Source organism: Myxocyprinus asiaticus, chromosome 49 (assembly GCF_019703515.2).
Source record: "Myxocyprinus asiaticus isolate MX2 ecotype Aquarium Trade chromosome 49, UBuf_Myxa_2, whole genome shotgun sequence".
NCBI lineage: Eukaryota > Metazoa > Chordata > Actinopteri > Cypriniformes > Catostomidae > Myxocyprinus > Myxocyprinus asiaticus.
Window position 1 is genome coordinate 21,759,875 of NC_059392.1, and position 19,344 is coordinate 21,779,218.

The window sequence follows — 19,344 nt, forward strand, 5'->3', positions numbered from 1 at the left end:
AGTTTAACCAATCGCAAAGTCGCAGGGTTTTGCGTAACCAATCGCAGCACAGCACCACGAATCACCATGTAAGGACAGCCATCGCCATATATGGCAACATCGACTCGCTTTATATGGAGGAAAGTAGATCTTTAGACAAACGTCCTCTTGAGGTGAATTCCCTAAATACGGTTTTATCAGTAATTACATTATCGTAAAAAAAACGAACGTCATGAACGACCATAATAGCGTTGAATTATTTTATAAAGTGCCTTGTATAGTCAGATATTAACGTTACTGACGGAACTAGTTCTTTTGTCGGATGTGCACGTGCGGTCGCGATTAGTCGCTTCCAAATGTGTCACGCGCAGCGCAACTTCATTTGAGGTTTGATTGATGGACTGTAGGCGGAAGCTACATAGTGTAAACTTTGTACGCTGCTCGTAAAGGGCTAGTTTTGGAGGTTTAGTTTTGCGGTTTACAAGCGAACTAAATTCTGGCCTTAAATAAACTCCATTTACCAGGCGGAAGACACGGGTTTAGTCCGAGTCGTCAGTTGAGTTGCGCTAATGTTTCTAAGCCTAGTATATGTATGGTAAGTTTAGTCGAAGGTGACGCGAACTGATCTGGGATCTGCTGTAATTAATCCACATCTGCTGCACACTGTTGTAGTGCTGTTAGCAGGTCAGTGTGTCAGGGATGTTAGGGGGAAACGGGGCTGCCAGGGCTGCTGGACGCTTGACTCCTCTACAGGTGAGCAGCACATCTGGGGCTTTAGGGGCAGTAAACTCTGCCATAAACCTGCCCGACGGGGGCCGATATGAAGACAGGCCGTCCGATCATCAGGCTGTGCTGCTGAGCGCCTCTGACGGAGACTCGGACTCTGGGGATGAAGAAGAGAGCTCAGTGGCGGACAGGAGAGGAGTGAAGCGGGAGAGGAGTGAGATGGAGGTCGGGGGATCGTCTGCTGGTGGAGATCTGTCCGCTGGGTATGAAGGAGTGTCCGGCGGGGCGGCTGGAGCAAAACCAGGCAAGAAAACGCGAGGACGGGTGAAAATTAAGATGGAGTTTATTGACAACAAGCTGAGGAGATACACGACCTTCAGCAAGAGGAAGACTGGCATCATGAAGAAGGTACATTCACCCTGTTAATGTTAGTCTAGAACCACAGTACTGATACTAGTACCAAAACAATAGTGCTCTAACACTGTGTACTATATCACTAATAGTGTTATACCACTTTACTGATACTAGTATCACACCAACACTAGTACTGCTCTACTGATAGTGCTATCTCAACGCTTATAACAATCCACACAATACCACAACAATACCTGTGCTAAACCACAGTACTGATACAAGTACAAATACTTGAGCTGTACTACTATGCTAATATTAGTACTATATCACTACTAGTGCTTACCACTTTACTGATCCTAGTGCTGTACTAATACTACCTCAGTTTATACCCCTAAACTCATACTAATTTTTCACCTAAACTAGGGTTATTTAACCTCTAATTTATATCTATATTGATATTAGTACTGTACAAATACAAGTGCAATACCACTATACTGATACATGTACTACATCAACACTAGTACCACTCTACTAATAGTACTATACAAACACTAGTGCTATACCACTACACTGAGACTAGTATTATACTATAATAATACTTTTGCCATGCCATTGTGTTAACATTAGAGCCCGGCCGATATGGGATTTTTGAGACTGATACCGATTTTAGAGGGGGAAAAGTCGCCGATTACCGATATGGTAGCCGATATAGTTAATTTTTGAGCTGGAATGAAAACAGACCTTTTCTATGTGGACTGTGCAACGATTTTGCACCGATATGACTATGCAGAGGTACTCAGAAGGCTGCTTTCTTAAACAAATATTGTTATCAAAGAATATTTGACATTATTATTTTACATTGTCAACAAATTCTAGAAATGAACACTGAGAAAATAACGAATAAATAAAAATACAATAAGTAGCTTAAAAAACATCAGTACTGTATGTTTAGTATCAGTCAATTGCTGACCATTTAAATAAAGAATAAATAAAAAAAAGAAATAGCTAAATAAACATCAGTAGTACAGTTTAGTGTCAGTCAAATGCTGACTATTTTAATACTGTCAGTCAATTAGGGGCAGGTTGTAAAACAAGAAGTATTTACACCTGCTGAGTCAAGACAGCGGCAGCGGTGTTAAACCGTATTATGCTATACAAGTTAAGGGGAAACTTTCAACGGTGGAAAACCAGACTTCTAAATATTACATTTTATAAATGCAACGACTGAAATTGTTTGGTTGAAGGGAGTACCAAACTGTGAATCCTGAACAAAACAGTTGGGTGAATACATGTTTACACATTAGCTTCCACTCAGCTGACAAGCAATGAAAGTAGCTACGTGGTTAGCTATAAGCTCGTTGTCATAATATCAGCCGACCGATAAATCGGTCAGGCACTAGTTAACATATGTGCAATACCTCTTCTACTACTAACACCAAATATTACTACTTTACTATTACCACATTTATACTAGTGCTATGGCATTATACTAATAATAGTGCTATAATTCAATACAGTTTGTAGTACTGTCCAACTACACCAATACTGGTAATTTATTGCAATACAAATGCTATTGCTGTACCGTTATACCAATATTAGTGTTGGAGCTGGATTCTTGAAAAATAAAATTCTTTACTATTGTCTTCTTATTTTCTAACTTAAGAAAAAAAAGTTAAGAATAATTTACTGCTTTTTTCTTACTATTTGTAATGTATCCCAGGAACTTTCTTATTTTCATAATTGCCAACCCTGATGTTTAGGTGGTTATTTAATAAAGTGAACTTGGGTAGGTTTCTCCTGCACCAGATTAGAGAGACTGATCATTTTCTCTGGGTAGAGCATTGAAAAGGTAACACTGTAATTTACACTAACCAGAAACCTTACACCTCTCTTACTTTCTTTTGAGCATCAATCTGCTCTATTAGAACCCTGTCTGGAATTATTTACTTGAAGTTAAAAGTTTGACTCTTCCATCAGTGTTTCAACTGCCCACTGAAGGTGGTTTCCACATCTGTTGTGACTCATCTGTCATTGGTCACTCAGTTGTCATTCATTCCTCTCTCAGCAGAAATAGCCCATCATGCCTGATCAGGTTACCACTGTATTAGACTTATTGTTAATACATTTTCATATCTTGAAACTGATGTGTTTGAAAAGGTTGGGTGTACAGTTGAAGTCAGAAGTTTAAAAACACCTTAGCCAAATACATTTAAACTCAGTTTTTCACAATTGCTGCCATTATTCGTAGAAAACATTCCATATCTTGTCATTTAGGATCACTACTTTATTTTAAGAATGTGAAATGTCAGAATAATGGTAGAGAGAATGATTTATTTCAGCTTTTATTCCTTTCATTGCATTCCCAGTGGGTCAGAAGTTTACATACACTTTGTTAGTATTTTGTAGCATTGCCTTTACATTTTTTAACTTGGGTCAAACGTTTTGGGTAGCCTTCCACAAGCTTCTCACAATAAGTTGCTGGAATTTTGGCCCATTCCTCCAGACAGATCTGTTGTAATTGAGTCAGGTTTGTAGGCCTCCTTGCTCGCACACGCTTTTTCAGTTCTGCCCACAATTTTCTATCGGATTGAGGTCAGGGCTTTGAGATGGCCACTCCAATACCTTGACTTTGTTGTCCTTAAGCCATTTTGCCACAACTTTGGAGGTATGCTTGGGGTCATTGTCCATTTGGAAGACCCTTTTGCGACCAAACTTTCTTCATGGCTGATGTCTTGAGATGTTGTTTTAATATATCCACATAATTGTCCTTCCTCATTATGCCATCTATTTTGTGAAGTGCACCAGTCCCTCCTGCAGCAAATCACCCCCACAACATGATGCTGCAACCCCCATGCTTCATGGTTAGGATGGTGTTCTTTGGCTTGCAAGCCTCACTCTTTTTCCTCCAAACATAATGATGGTCATTATAGCCAAACCGTTAAAAAAAATGTTTCATCAGACCAGAGGAAATTTCTCCAAAAAGTAAGATCTTTATCCCCATGTGCACTTGCAAACTGTAGTCTGGCTTTTTTATGCCAGTTTTGGAGCAGTGACTTCTTCCTTGCTGAGCAGCCTTTCAGGTTATGTCAGTATAGGACTCGTTTTACTGTGGATATAGATACTTGTCTACCTGTTACCTCCTGCATCTTCACAAGGTCTTTGCTGTTGTTCTGGGTTTGATTTTCACTTTTCGTACCAAACTATGTTCATCTCTAGGAGACAGAATGCGTCTCCTTCCTGAGCGTTATGATGAATGCGTGGCCTCATGGGGTTTATACTTGCATACTATTGCTTGTACAAATGAATGTGGTACCTTCAGGTGTTTGGAAATTGCTCCCAAGGATGAACCAAACTTGTGGAGATCCACTATTTGTTTCTGAGGTCTTGGCTGATTTCTTTTGATTTTCCCATGATGTCAAGCAAAGAGGCACTGTGTTTGAAGGTAGGCCTTAAAATATATCCACAGGTACACCTCCAATTCAGTGCACCTCCTATCAGAAGCATTAATAACGTGAAAAATTACTATTACAATTTGAAAAGAATGTTCAGAACTTCTTAAACTACTTCAAGGAGTTCTCATCAAAAAATCCTCCACGTGCAGCCATGACAGCTTTGCAGATCCTTGGCATTCTAGCTGTCAGTTTGTCCAGATACTCAGGTGACATTTCACCCCACGCTTCCTGTAGCACTTGCCATAGATGTGTCTGTCTTGTCGGGCACTTCTCACGCACCTTACAGTCTAGCTGATCCAACAAAAGCTCAATGGGGTTAAGATCCATAACACTCTTTTCCAATTATCTGTTGTCCAATGTCTCCGTTTCTTTGCCCACTCTAACCTTTTCTTTTTGTTTTTCTGTTTCAAAAGTGGCTTTTTCTTTGCAATTCTTCCAAATAAGGCCTGCACCCCTGAGTCTTCTCTTTACTGTTGTAAATGAAACTGGTGTTGAGCGGGTAGAATTCAGTGAAGTCAGCTGAGGACATGTGAGGCGTCTATTTCTCAAACTACACTGCGTGCACAATTATTAGGCAAATTGTATTCCTCAGGATTAATTTTGTTGTTGAACAAACACAATGCTCTCAGTCAATCCAAAATGTTATTGAACCTCAAACCTGAATGTTTAACAAAAGAAAAGTGTGTTTTGTCTTTCTCAGGGGAATATATCAGTGTGCACAATTACTAGGCAACTATTAGTGTGCACAAATAAGTAACACAAAATGACAAATACAATTTCTGGCCTTTCAAAAATATTCAGTGACGAATATAGCCACCCTTCTTTTCAATAACTGCCATGAGCCTTCCATCCATGTCAGTTTCTTGATCTGTTCACATTCACTTTCACTGAAGCAGCAACCACAGCCTCCCAAATGCTGTTCAAAGAGGTGTATTGTCTTCCTTCACTGTAAATCTCAAATTTGAGAAGGGCCCACAAGTTCTCAGTAGGATTTAAGTCAGGTGAGGAAGGGGGCCATGTCATTATTTGGGCATCTTTGAGGCCCTTGCTGGCTTGCCAAGCAGTTGAGTACTTGAATGATTGTGATGGAGCATTGTCCTGCATAAAGATCTTGGCCTTCTTGAATGCTGAGGACTTCTTCCTGTTCCACTTCTTGAAGAAAGTACTTTCCAGAAACTGGCAGTTGGTTTGAGAGTTGAGTTTCAGTCCATCTTCAACTCGAAAAGGTCCAACTACCTCATCCTTAACGATAGCAGCCCATACCAGTACCCCTCCTCCACCTTGCTGGCGCCTGACTCGAAGTGGTGCCCTGTGTCCATTAGTGATCCAGCCATGGGCCTATCCATCTGGTCCATCAAGAGTCACTCATCTGTCAATAAAACCTTTGAAAAATCTGTCTTCAGGTATTTCTTTGCCCAATCTTGATGCTTCATCTTGTGAATCTTATTCAGTGGTGGTCGTGTTTCAGCCTTCTTGACCATGGCCATGTCTCTGATCACTTGACACCTTGTAATTCTGGACACTCTAGGTAGGTTGCAGTTCTGGAATATGGTGGCACTGGAGGATAATGGGTTTCTGGTAGCTTCATGTTTAATTCTTCTCAAGTCTTTTGCAGTTCATTTGCATCTTTTCTTCTCCATGCTTTTTTTGCACCCCAGTTGACTATTCACAACAAATTGTTTGAATGTCCGGTGGTCGTGCCTCAATAGTTTAGCTATTTCAAGAGTGTTGCATCTGTCTGAAAGGCATTTTACAATTTTTGACTTTTGAGTGTCAGTTAAATCTCTTTTTTTGGCCCATTTTACCTGAGGTAATGAAGCTGCCTAATAATTATACACACCTTGATATTAAGGTGTTAGTCACTTTCGCCACACCCTCCCTCACTGCACAAATACATATCACCTGAAAATTATTGAATCCAATAAGCATTCAAGTTTATATGGTTTGGATTTAGAAAATGTGCATGGAAATAATGATAAGATCAGAATACTCACTTTCCTAAGTTGTACATCTGGCCTTCCACATCTCTTTCTGTCCTTGTTAGAGCCAGTTGTGCTTTGTCTTTGAAGACTGTAGTGTACACCTTTGTATGAAATCTTCAGTTTTTTGGCAATTTCAAGCATTGTGTAGCATTCATTACTCAAAACAATGATTGACTGATGAGTTTCTAGAGAAAGCTGTTTCTTTTTTGCCATTTTTGACCTAATATTGACCTTAAGACATACCAGTCTATTGTATACTGTGGCAACTCAAAAACAAACACAAACACAATGTTAAGCTTCATTTATCAAACCAAATAGCTTTCAGCTGTGTTTGATATAATGGCAAGTGATTTTCTAGTACCAAATTAGCAATTTAGCATGATTACTCAAGGATAAGATGTTGGAGTGATGGCTGTTGGAAATGGGGCCTTTCTAGATTTGGTCAAAAATAAACATTTTCAAATAGTGATGGTGCTGTTTTTTACATCAGTAATGTCCTGACTATATTTTGTGATCAGTTGAATGCCACTTTGTGAATTAAAGTAACAATTTCCTTCTGAAACAGAAAAATCTGTACATTATTCCAAACTTTTGGCTGCCAGTGTAAGTGTATGTAAACTTCTGACTTCAGCTGTAGATGGTGTAAAGTCTACATACAGTAGGTCACAGCTGACCTTCAGAAAAATGTGACGGTAATAGAGTAGGGTTTTCAAAGCGCTTCTTTTTTGGTGAAGGAAAATGCTGTTCTAGTGTATATAATGCCTAAAAATAGCGTAATAAATGCATTTTAAATTAAGAATGTATTTGTGTGGACGTTGGCCTTAGACCTGAAACATATTTTATGCAAGTATGTGCAAACGCTTCTAGCTACGGAGTCACGATTTCATACGTTTTTACATTACAAATCGCACCAAATGCAAGTTTGAAAGCAACGGAAGGACATACTGCATTAGTGCAAGGGGCCCCATAGCAGGCATTAACATAAACTGTCTTAAGCCAAGCACTACATGACTTGCAGTCTGCGCCCTGTGACTGTGTGGAATCACGACCTGGCCCTGCCCTCTGCCCTGCCACAGACTGTTTTCATTTGTGGTAGTGCACACACTGCACGACTGATCGCAGACTGGGTGCATTAACTACATTACTCTTCGTCCCTGACTGAGGCCCTGTGTACAGCTCAGTGATCGAATCACACGTGTACAAGCGAGACACATCACCGTTACACCTGAGCATCTCTTTTAATTCTGAGTTATTTTAGTAAAGTGTTTTAGTGAGTAACTGAGCTTCTGATGTGCATGCTTCTCATATTTGTGTCCCTGCATGTTAATATCAGAAACATTAAAGAATTTCATATTCTTGTACATGTACATTAGGGCTGGGCAATATGCAACAAATTTTCACTATATTTTATAGAAAAATATTGCGATATCCACTTACTGTCACGTTAGCATTGCGTTTTTTCAGTGGACTCTTATTGTGAAATATATTTTTGCCTTCTTCATGTTTGATTTCCTGGTTCCCTTCCTCATTGTTTTCAGCTGTGTCTTCTTTAGCCTATCAGTCCTGGTGTATATTTTGTCTTCATGTTTCTCTTGTGCCTGGTCGGTTCTTGTTTGTATGTAGAGCTTTGTAAAACTGTTGTGGAGTTCATGTTTACCTTCTTCGTTGAGTTGTACCTTCTTCTGTTTATTTATCATTAAAATAGCTGCATCTGGATCCTCTCTCTCCTCATCACTACACAAACCCTGGCAGAAGAACCGACCACACAAAATGGATCCAGCAGAACTAATTGAGAGACTTTCCCAAGGGTCCACTACTGCGGTGGAGTACTACCTCAAATTTTGGAATCTGGCCACCCAATTGAACTGGAATGAGATATCCCTCATAGCTAAGTTCTGGTTTGGACTCAGTGGCCACGTGAGGAAGCTGGTCCCTTTGGATTGTGATCGTCTGTCTCTTCAAGATATTATCTCTGAAATCATAAGGGCTGAACTTCTGCTCCAAGCTTCGGTGGTCCCAGAGATCCTCTCAACAGAGGCCCTTCTGCTCCTAGCTCTGGTGGTTCCGTAGACCCCCTCGATGGAGGCCCCTCTGCTTCTAGCTCCGGTGGTCCGGGAGACAACCTCGACAGAGGCCCCTCTGCTCCTAGCTCAGGTGGTTTCTGAGACTCCCTCGACGGAGGCCCTTCTGCGTCCTGCTACTCCTCTAGCGGCTCCACCCTCCGTGACTCTGCCCTCCGAGCTCTCAGTTGCACCACCCACTCTGCCTCCTGAAATTCCTGCGGCTCTGCATCCTGCGGCTCCTGCTCCTGCAGCTCTGCCCCTTGAACCCTTGACACCATGGCCTCCAGACCCTCTGCCAGTGCTAGCAGCCACGGTGGCCATTCCCCAGTTGTGGCCAGCGTTCCTGGCCATGTAGGCTGTTCCCCTGTCGCTGCCAGTGCTTCTGGTCACGGAGGCCATTCCCTGTCGCTGCCAACACTCCTGACCACAGAGGCTGTTGCCTAGTCTGACCCCTATCCAGCGGCTGCCCAAGTCCAGTCTGTCCTCTGCTCAGTGAACGCCCATGTCCATTCAGACCCCTGTCCAGTGGCCGCCCCTTACATGAATCCACATCCCTGGCCGCCAGACCCTGTCTCTTTCCTGAGGCCTCCTCCTAGGCCTCCAGACAGTCCATCGGCTCCCTTCCTGAAGCCGCCACCCAAACGACCGGATCTCCCTCATCATCCTTGAGCCATAACCTGCCCCCCAGATTCCCATAATCCCCTGTGGTTCCTGTTCTTTTCATTTGGTCTTATTATTCTTATTCCTTTTGGGCTTCAGGAGTCACCCTTTTAGAGGGGGGTTTATGTCACGTTATTATTGTGTTTTTTTCAGTGGACTTCGGTGGTTTTTGCCTTCTTCATGTCTGGTTTCCTGGTTCCCTTCCTCATTGTTTTCAGCTGTGTCTTGTTTAACGTATCAGTCCTGGTGTATATTTAGCCTTCATGTTTCTCTTGTGCCTGGTCGGTTCTGGTTTGTATGTAGAGCTTTGTAAGCCAGCAAACTGCTGTGGAGTTTATGTTTACCTTCTTTGAGTTGTATCATCATCTGTTTATTTATCATTAAAAGAGCTGCATCTGGATCCTCTCTCTCCTCATCACTACACAAACCCTGACACTTACGTCGTCAACCCAACTGCAGAGGGTTGGTAAATATTTTTGCTTTACTGATTTTGCTTTAAAATTTAATTTCATTTATTGAAACGAAAAATGTTTAAAAAAATAAAAATCTAAATTCAAATTGCACTTTAAAAGAAACAAAAAAAGCTATTGAAATAACAAAGTGGGCAAAAAAAATCTTATATAACCACCTCCCAAAATCCAAACATTTACCATCTCCAACGGCCCTATTTGCCAGTAGGCTATCCGCCTACAACGACAGTTGGAAAATTACTAATAGAAATTAAGAACTTAAGACAACTATAAATGTAAAGATAATGATAATAATAATAATAATTAAAATATAAATAACCCATTACCTCTAGAAGGTTCATCACAACACACATTTCTACTTTCATAAAATGGATAAAACAGTTTGTTACCTCAATTAGTCTGTGCTTAAATGAATAGAAAGCAACAGTTTTTATATTAGGTGTAAGCCTAATAAATTCCATTGTGTTCCCAAAATAATTCTGCCAAATGTGTGTTCTTATTTGTTTTTGTATTGCATTTAAATACATTTAATGCTGCCTAAAAAAAAAAAAAAGTACTCAATTTTTGTATTATTTTATGATTTTATCTCTTTCATCTTTATTTAATATAAAGATATATATTAGTGAACTTGCAGAGTTGCTTCACAATGCGTAAGCGTGAACTGCTCTGTGGAAATAAAGCGAACTAAACTTACAGCACCTCCTGAGATGGTCGGAGTTGATTTACAGCATTCTCATAGACACTGTTCTTGCAAACTGTTTTCAGACGAATGAAACCGAGAAAAAAGAGTGATTACTCTTTACATGCGTGTGTTCCACAAGATGCTCCAGCTGCACGCCTCCAAACAAACAGCGAATCAGACATGGGCATTAACTGCTTTTCTTTTGTCTGTTCTTAATAATATAATAAAGTGAGTTTCTTTAAGCGTGTGTCTTTGTGTCTAACAGCATTTATTGTCATGTGTCACTCCGAGATGTCTTACAGATCACCCACCACTGTTGTGAGTAGATGAGCAAAATTACAGCCGCATAAAATACCCATATTTGAATGAGGAGCTTGCCAGCCTGATTCAGTCTAGTAACATTTGGTGCTTGGCGGGTGCTACTTTCACACCCTGGGCTACTTATTAATACATGTGGCGACTTCCCCGATCCATGGTTTTGCCATTTCCCGATATTGTTGATAATTGTCTGTCAAAGAGTGTCGCAGTCGGCATCGGGATATTTGTAAGAAATCACTGATATCAGATTACATTGTCTAATCGCCCAGCCCTAATGTAAATGCATTCTCTTTTTAAGCGTCGCCCCTTTTCAAATGGATCTCCTAAAAAGCATCTTACAATTATTACAAATTCTCAAATTTGTCAAAAAAATGCTCAAAAAATGAAGGGACAGTGGGTAGGGAGATTTGGGTGATTATTATATTTTCAAATTATTATTTTTTTGTCTCCTGCTTCATAAGACCTTGCTCTTCTCTTGTGCTCTCTCTGTATGGAATTGGCTGTTGCTCATTGTTGATCTGTTGCTCTCTCGCTTGACGGGACAGTGCACATACCTACCGACTCATCGGCCAGACTTCAAGCAGGTTTGAAATCCATCATAGCATCTGCGACCTGTCGGGGCAAGTCACAAGAGTGGACATGCTAAACGTTGGGCGTGCTTTCTGAGAATTTTAGTCTCAAAAAACATCAAATGAGATGAGCTTGAGCCATGTAGTGTGCACTAGGCTTTACTCTACAATATTTTTTTTTTCTTTCAGGTAAACTACTATCATACCAGAGCAACAGTTTGAAGAGAACTTTGCAGACCAAGTTAGTTAAACTATCTACATTGTTATATTTAGCTACCATTGCATAAAGAATGTACAATGTGACCACACCCTTTTAGCGTGTTGGCCAAGCATTTATTTCTGTGTTTGCGATCTTGCATAGAGTATGTTCCTGGCCTCAATTTCATGTGCTCTCCCATCAGCTTTCTCTTCTGTTTTTATCTCCCTCTCTTGTGCCTCTTCCTTCATTTTCTTCCTCATTACCTTTTGAGGGATGATGTTAATGACATGTGGTTTACAACCAAGAATCACAAATGTAAAGATGCTTGCTGCGTTGTGTTACACAAGCCCAGTGGAATGCTCTTGGAGTGTGTGCTTCAAATCAGTTGTGACAAGACACAGGATTGTCCTAATTGTTTTCTTGTCAGAATCAATGTTAGGCCAGATACATACTCTGCACAAGTGTGCAAACGGTTGGCTAATACATTGCACAAGTATAGTTAATATTATTCCGAAAGCTAGCTATCTATAAACATGTTGACTTAACTGAACTGTTGCGCTGCCATTGCTCTGCTCTGACAGTAGTTGACCTGAAAGAGAAAACTGACCGTAGAAGAAGACCCTTCAATTTTGAATTGCGGCCTGACACATTTCGGAATGCAACTATGTGTGTAATCAATCAGTAATCTCCTCGTTGTTCAATGCTGGCTAAGTAAATATCAGTACAGAAGGTCTCATTGTCCTTTCTCTTTTCTCTGATCGTTTCCAGGCATATGAACTGTCCACCTTAACGGGAACGCAAGTTTTGCTCTTGGTTGCCAGCGAGACGGGCCACGTCTATACGTTTGCCACACGGAAGCTTCAGCCCATGATTACCAGCGAGACGGGTAAGGCCCTCATCCAGACCTGCCTAAACTCTCCTGATTCACCACCCCGCACTGACCCATCAATAGACCAGCGGATGAGTGCCACAGGATTTGAGGAGACAGACCTCACCTACCAGGTGTCAGAGACGGATGGTCTCCCAGAGCCAAAGGTAAGAACAGATACTTTTTTTTGGATGATCAAAACTCCATTCAACCGTTGACATGCACACCAATACGCTGATAACTACAAAAAATCAGCTTATATTAAAAATCCGACAACGCAAAAAAATGCGTTTACATGAGATTTGAAATCATGGGCATGCGCACAATACTAGCACATTGGATAAGCCAGTAAGAATGCTAGTAAAAGTGCTGGAAATTTAGGGTAATGGTAAAAAGATATATGTGTGCCAATCAGTTTATACTTAAACCGTTTATGACCTTACCCCCGATAAATCCATTTAATACATTTACATGACCACAAAAATTATCGACTTATTTTGCATAATCAGTATAAAAATTTGCATGTTATCTTGCTGAGTTATTGTTAGCACACTAAAACATTCTCAGAGAAGGTGTGTCTCCAAATTTATCCCATTTGAAAAATGATTAGATAAACTAGTTGAGTAGCCAACCTGACCTTATTTATTATCATTTATAAGTTATGAAGTCTATTGTTTGAGTTTTAATTTGAGTGGAAATTCGACTCATTCCAGGATTTTGTTGACCTTTTGTTTTGGTTCTTGGTTTTCCAGACTACAATAGTGTGTTGTAATAACATGGAAAGCTATTTTACATTTTAATTTTGAATCTTAAAATGAAATGAGATGCACACAGCGTTTGCATGAAACCCCTCTTGGACAATCAACACACATACTGAGAATGCCAAATGTTGAGGTCATTTACATCACCGTGAGCAAGTCTTTGCATGGCAGCATGAATTATTCACTATGTCCAGCTCTCATTAATAAAAATTAGTTGTTAGCAGTCTGCATGTCCTTATATAGTCTGGTTTTCCCAGTACACTTTCTTGGCTCATGACTGATGACATTCCATATAAGCTGCAGCTGTTTTCGGATTTGGACTACATATCCCCCCATTTTCCCTTCTGATTTAGGGTGAGTAGTGAGCATGCAAAATTAGAAACCAGAATCTCTGTTGTAGAAAATGGTTTCAAGAGAAGCAGATCTTCAGCTAGTTGTGCTGGCAGTCCTAGTTTAAAAGTAATCATGAGAATGGGATCCCTGTTCCCACATCAAAACTCAGACAACGCTTATTCCAGATATTATATGAATTTTTACTCAAGAACATGCAGTCAGATTAGATCTAGGTGCTCTTCAAATCTCTCCTGTCCTAGAAAAATGTCATTCACTATATTATCCCAGTTCGAATGGGGTCTTTGGATGATGATGTTTATAGCAATGGGTGATATGTTGAATATACTTATGATAAATTGATGATTTTGTTGATTGATCAATTGAAATTAAGCAATAACATGAATATCTCTGTTGCTATGAATGTCTTTTATTTTATAAAGTTCTTTTATATGGCCAGTTAAAGATGCAATGTGTAGTTTCTGCACCACTAGTGACCAAACGAAATGGCTAAAATAATTATTTTGTCCAACAATTCTGCCTCTTCTGCCCCACCCCCATCTACCATTGGCCGGAAAACAGGTAGTATTGCCACACACCACTGATTGACAATAATTTCTAGACATGCAGAGAGTTTGTGTCATCAGTGCATGCACCTACTGTTGACTGCTAAGAGTATCACAAAGCAGTCGTAGTGCAACTGCGTCGATTGCGTCCATATGGGCATATGTCCAAAAGAGGATGCTCTGAAAGGCTGAGCGCTCGACCATGCACGAGATGGAACTGGACACGGAAAAAAAGTATAACCTAGCCCAGGGTCGTCCAAACATTTTCTATTAGGGGTCAAATGTAGAAAAAATAAAATAAAAGGTGTTGCAGGTCACATTGCTGTAATAGTAATAATAATAAAAATGGCTTGATACTTCTATATTGCCATTATGCATCATTTATATATTGTATACTTTGTTATGCAAGTTTTAATCACACTTTATGCTCTGTGATATGCTTGTGTTGGCCCTACATGTACGCTGCACAATGATAGATAGATAGATAGATAGATAGATAATGCGTGGTTTCGGAACATATTGACGAGAACAAGTACATGTGCACAGCAGGGTTTGACATTAACGCTTGTCCACCTGTCTGGGACAAGTGGAATTTTGAAGGGGTAAGTTAAAGAGAATTTTGACAAATAGCCAATTGACGTATCACAGCAAGATCCTCCAAGTCAGCAACGACTTTCATCAGCATTGCCGACATCTTCAGCATCTCTCGTCGCATTCCCCGCACCTCTCCGATTAAATGGACTCCCAGGCTCGCGTCCTGCTTGGGGGTGTCAGCTTGAGCATGTAAGTATCTTTTAATGTCTCCAGAGCCTGAGGATTTTGAATTCTTTGACATATTTTCCTGACATAGAACAGTTATGGAACAGAGCGTATCGAATCGTCCGGTTTATGTCATAAAAGTAATAAAACTAGCAAAGTGCGCAGAGCTCGCCGTTCACACATCCGATACTCGCATGGCGTCACATGACTCACAGACGTATACATCATCCTGAAGACCTGTTACTCCTCTCATTCCTCTAAAGCTCCATCTGATGTATGCATCTGAGCTATTTTCTCTGCCATGCGAATCAGTCCGTTTCCATATTTATATACCAATTTACAGTGCATCCGGAAAGTATTCACAGCGCTTCACTTTTTCCACATTTTGTTATGTTACAGCCTTATTCCAGAATGGATTAAATTCATTATTTTCCTCAAAATTCTACAAACAATACCCCATAATGACAACGTGAAAGAAGTTTCTTTGAAATCTTTGCAAATTTATTAAAAGAAAAAAAAGAAAAAAAAATCACATGTACATAAGTATTCACAGCCTTTGCCATGACACTCAAAATTGAGCTCAGGTGCATCTTGTTTCCACTGACCATCCTTGAGATGATTCTACAACTTGATTGGAGTCCACCTGTGGTAAATTCAGTTGATTGGACATGATTTGGAAAGGCACACACCTGTCTATATAAGGTCCCACAGTTAACAGAGCACAAACCAAGCCATGAAGTCCAGTGAATTGTCTGTAGACCACCGAGACAGGATTGTATCGTGGCACAGATCTGGGGAAGGGTACAGAAAAATTTCTGCAGCATTGAAGGTCCCATTGAGCACAGTGGCCTCCATCATCCGTAAATGGAAGAAGTTTGGAACCACCAGGACTCTTCCTAGAGCTGGCCGCCTGGCCAAACTGAGCGATCGGGGGAGAAGGGCCTTAGTCAGGGAGGTGACCAAGAACCCGATGGTCACTCTGAGAGAGCTCCAGTGTTTCTCTGTGGAGAGAGGAGAACCTTCCAGAAGAACAACCATCTCTGCAGCACTCCACCAATCAGGCCTGTATGGTAGAGTGGCCAGACAGAAGCCACTCCTCAGTAAAAGGCACATGACAGCCTGCCTGGAGTTTGCCAAAAGGCACCTGAAGGACTCTCAGACCATGAGAAACAAAGATTGAACTCTTTGGCCTGAATGGTAAGCGTCATGTCTGGAGGAAACCAGGCACCGCTCATCACCTTGCCAATACCATCCCTACAGTGAAGCATGGTGGTGGCAGCATCATGCTGTGGGGATGTTTTTCAGCGGCAGGAAAGATGAATGCAGCAATGTACAGAGACATCCTTGATGAAAACCTGCTCCAGAGCGCTCTGGACCTCAGACTGGGGCAAAGTTTCATCTTCCAACAGGACAACAACCCTAAGCACACAGCCAAGATAACAAAGGAGTGGCTCCGGGACAACTCTGTGAATGTCCTTGAGTGGCCCAGCCAGAGCCCAGACTTGAACCCGATTGAACGTCTCTGGAGAGATCTGAAAATGGCTGTGCACCGACGCTCCCCATCCAACCTGATGGAGCTTGAGAGGTCCTGCAAAGAAGAATGGGAAAAACTGCCCAAAATAGGTGTGCCAAGCTTATAGCATCATACTCAAAAAGACTTGAGGCTGTAATTGGTGCCAAAGGTGCGTCAACAAAGTATTGAGCAAAGGCTGTGAATACTTATGTACATGTGATTTTATTTTATTTTTTTTATTTTTTTCATTTTTTTTTATAAATTTGCAAAGATTTCAAACAAACTTCTTTCATGTTGTCATTATGGGGTATAAAGTTTGAGGAAAATAATGAATGTAATCCATTTTGTAATAAGGCTGTAACAACAAAATGTGGAAAAAGTGAAGCGCTTTGAATACTTTCCGGATGCACTGTTCATGTCTAATAATATAATCATATTAATACTATAACATTAAAAAAATACATAAATTGAAAATATACTGGTATATTATCTATCTTTAATATGCATACCTATTTTCAATATACATCATAATGTATTTAGCAGCAAGGTTCTCTCAGGATTTTATCTGTTAACATTTTCAGTGCATTTTGTCAATATTAACGGCCATTTTTAATGCAACTGGTGAGAACTGAGATACATTTCTTAATGAGAAATTTACCCAAAAATAAAAATTTGGTAACCCTTTACAATAAGGTTTCATTTGTTTATGTTAGTTAACTACATCAGTTAACATGAACTAACAATGAACAATACTTTTACATCATTTATTAATCTAAGATCATTTTTATTCCAACATATAAAAAAAATTAAAAAAAATGCAATAAAAAGTTGTATATGTTAACATTTAGTTAATGCATTTGAACTAACAATTAACAATTGTATTTTTTTAGTAACTAACATTGACAAAGATTAATAAACGCTGAAAAAATATATTTTTCATTGTTAGTTCATGATAGCTAATGCATTATCTAATGTTAATGAATGGAACATTATTGTAAAGTGTTACCGAAAATACTGTCATCATCACTCGCCCTCATGTTGTTCCTACCTGTCTGACTTTATATCTTCCGTGGAACTAACAAGGAGATGTTAGGCAAAATGTAAGTTTCACTTTTATTGCATGGAAAAAAGATGCAGTGTTAGTAAATAGTGACTGTGTCTAACATTCTGCCAAAAATCCAATTTTGTGTTCCTTGGAAGAGAGAAATTCATACAGGCTTGAGGATGAGTAATAATTTAACCGTCTTTCTGCACTGTGTTCTTAATGTGATCCCAATTAGCTGTAATGATGGCGATGGAGGAATTTCTTTTGCCTTTATTTTTTTATTTATTTTTTATATCTCTTGGACAAGTAACTTTTTTTACTCAGACAAGCGAATGACCAGTTTACTTTTCCGAAGGACAAGCACATGACAATGCTTAATGTCATGCCCTGCAAAGTACAGTTGAAGTCAGAAGTTTGCATACACCTTAGCCAAATACATTTAAACTCAGTTTTTCACAATTCCTTTTAAACTCACAATTTCACAAACATTTGATCATAGAAAACATTCCTTGTCACATTTTAAGAATGTGAAATGTCAGAACAATAGTAAAGAGAATGATTTATTTCAGCTTTTATTTCTTTCATCACATTCCCAGTGGGTCAGAAGTTTATATACACTTTGTTAGTATTTAGTAGCATTGCCTTTAAATTGTTTAACTTGGGTCAAACATTTTGGGTAGCCTTCCACAAGCTTCTCACAGTAAGTTGCTGGAATTTTGGCCCATTCCTCCAGACAGAACTGGTGTAACCGAGTCAGGTTTGTAGGCTTCCTTGCTCGCACACGCTTTTTCAGTTCTGTCCACACATTTTCTATCAGACTTAGGACAGAACTTTTTGATGGCCACTCCAATACCTTGACTTTGTTGTCCTTAAGCCATTTTGCCACAACTTTGGAGGTATGCATGGGGTCATTGTCCATTTGGAAGACCCATTTGTGACTGAGCTTTAACTTCATGGCTGATTTCTTGAAATGTTGCTTCAATTTATCCACATAATTTTCCTTCCTCATGATGCCATCTATTTTGTGAAGTGCACCAGTTCCTCCTTCAGCAAAGCACCCCCACAACATGATGCTGCCACCCCCATGCTTCACGGTTGGGATGGTGTTCTTTGGTTTGCAAGCCTCACCCTTTTTCCTCCAAACATAACAGTGGTCATTATGGCCAAAAAGTTCAATTTTTGTTTGACCAGACCAGAGGAAATTTCTCCAGAAAGTAAGACCTTTGTCCCCATGTGAACTTGCAAACTGTAGTCTGGCTTTTTTATGCCGATTTTGGAGCATTGTCGTCTTCCTTGCTGAGCAGCCCTTCAGGTTATGTCAGTATAGGACTCGTTTTACTGTGGATATAGATACTTGTCTACCTGTTTCCTCCAGCATCTTCACAGTGTCCTTTGCTGTTGTTCTGGGATCGATTTGCACTTTACGCACCAAACTACATTCATCTCTAGGAGACCGAATGCGTCTCCTTCCTGAGCGGTATGATGAATGCGTGGCCTCATGGTGTTTATACTTAAATACTGTTGTTTGTAAAGATTAACGTGGTACCTTCAGGTGTGTGGAAATTGCTCCCAAGGATGAACCAGACTTGTGGAGGTCCACAATTTTTTTTCTGAGGATTTCTTTTGATTTTCCCATGATGTCAAGCAAAGAGGCACTGAGTTTGAAGGTAGGCCTTAAAATACATCAACAGGTACACCTCCAATTCAGTACACCTCCTATCAGAAGCTAATTGTCTAAAGGCTTGACATCATTTTCTGGAATTTTCCAAGCTGCTCAAAGGCACAGTTAACTTAGTGAATGTAAACTTCTGACCCACTGGAATTGTGATATAGTCAATTAAAAGTAAAACAATCTGTCTGTAAACAATTGTTGGAAAAATTACTTGTGTCATGCACAAAGTAGATGTCCTAAACAACTTGCCAAAACTATAGTTTGCTAATATTAAATCTGTGGAGTGGTTAAAAAATTAGTATTAATGACTTCAACCTAAGTGTATGTAAACTTCTGACTTCAACTGTGTCTTTGCTGTGATACCATTCCAGTGTTG

The 19,344-nt window shown here is 40.0% G+C and overlaps 1 protein-coding gene across 5 annotated transcripts in view; it reads left to right on the forward strand.

Annotated features, from left to right (window-relative positions):
- Positions 1 to 361: 361 nt before the first annotated feature.
- Positions 362 to 19,344, forward strand: part of LOC127438451 (serum response factor-like) — a 36,073-nt gene continuing 17,090 nt past the window's right edge. For all 5 annotated transcript variants that reach the window (XM_051694052.1, XM_051694053.1, XM_051694054.1 and 2 more), the window contains exons 1-2: positions 362 to 1,113; positions 12,223 to 12,489. In XM_051694052.1, coding sequence (XP_051550012.1) covers positions 679 to 1,113; positions 12,223 to 12,489 — 702 coding nt within the window. In that variant the 5' untranslated portion in view covers positions 362 to 678. The remainder of the gene's footprint in view (positions 1,114 to 12,222; positions 12,490 to 19,344) is intronic.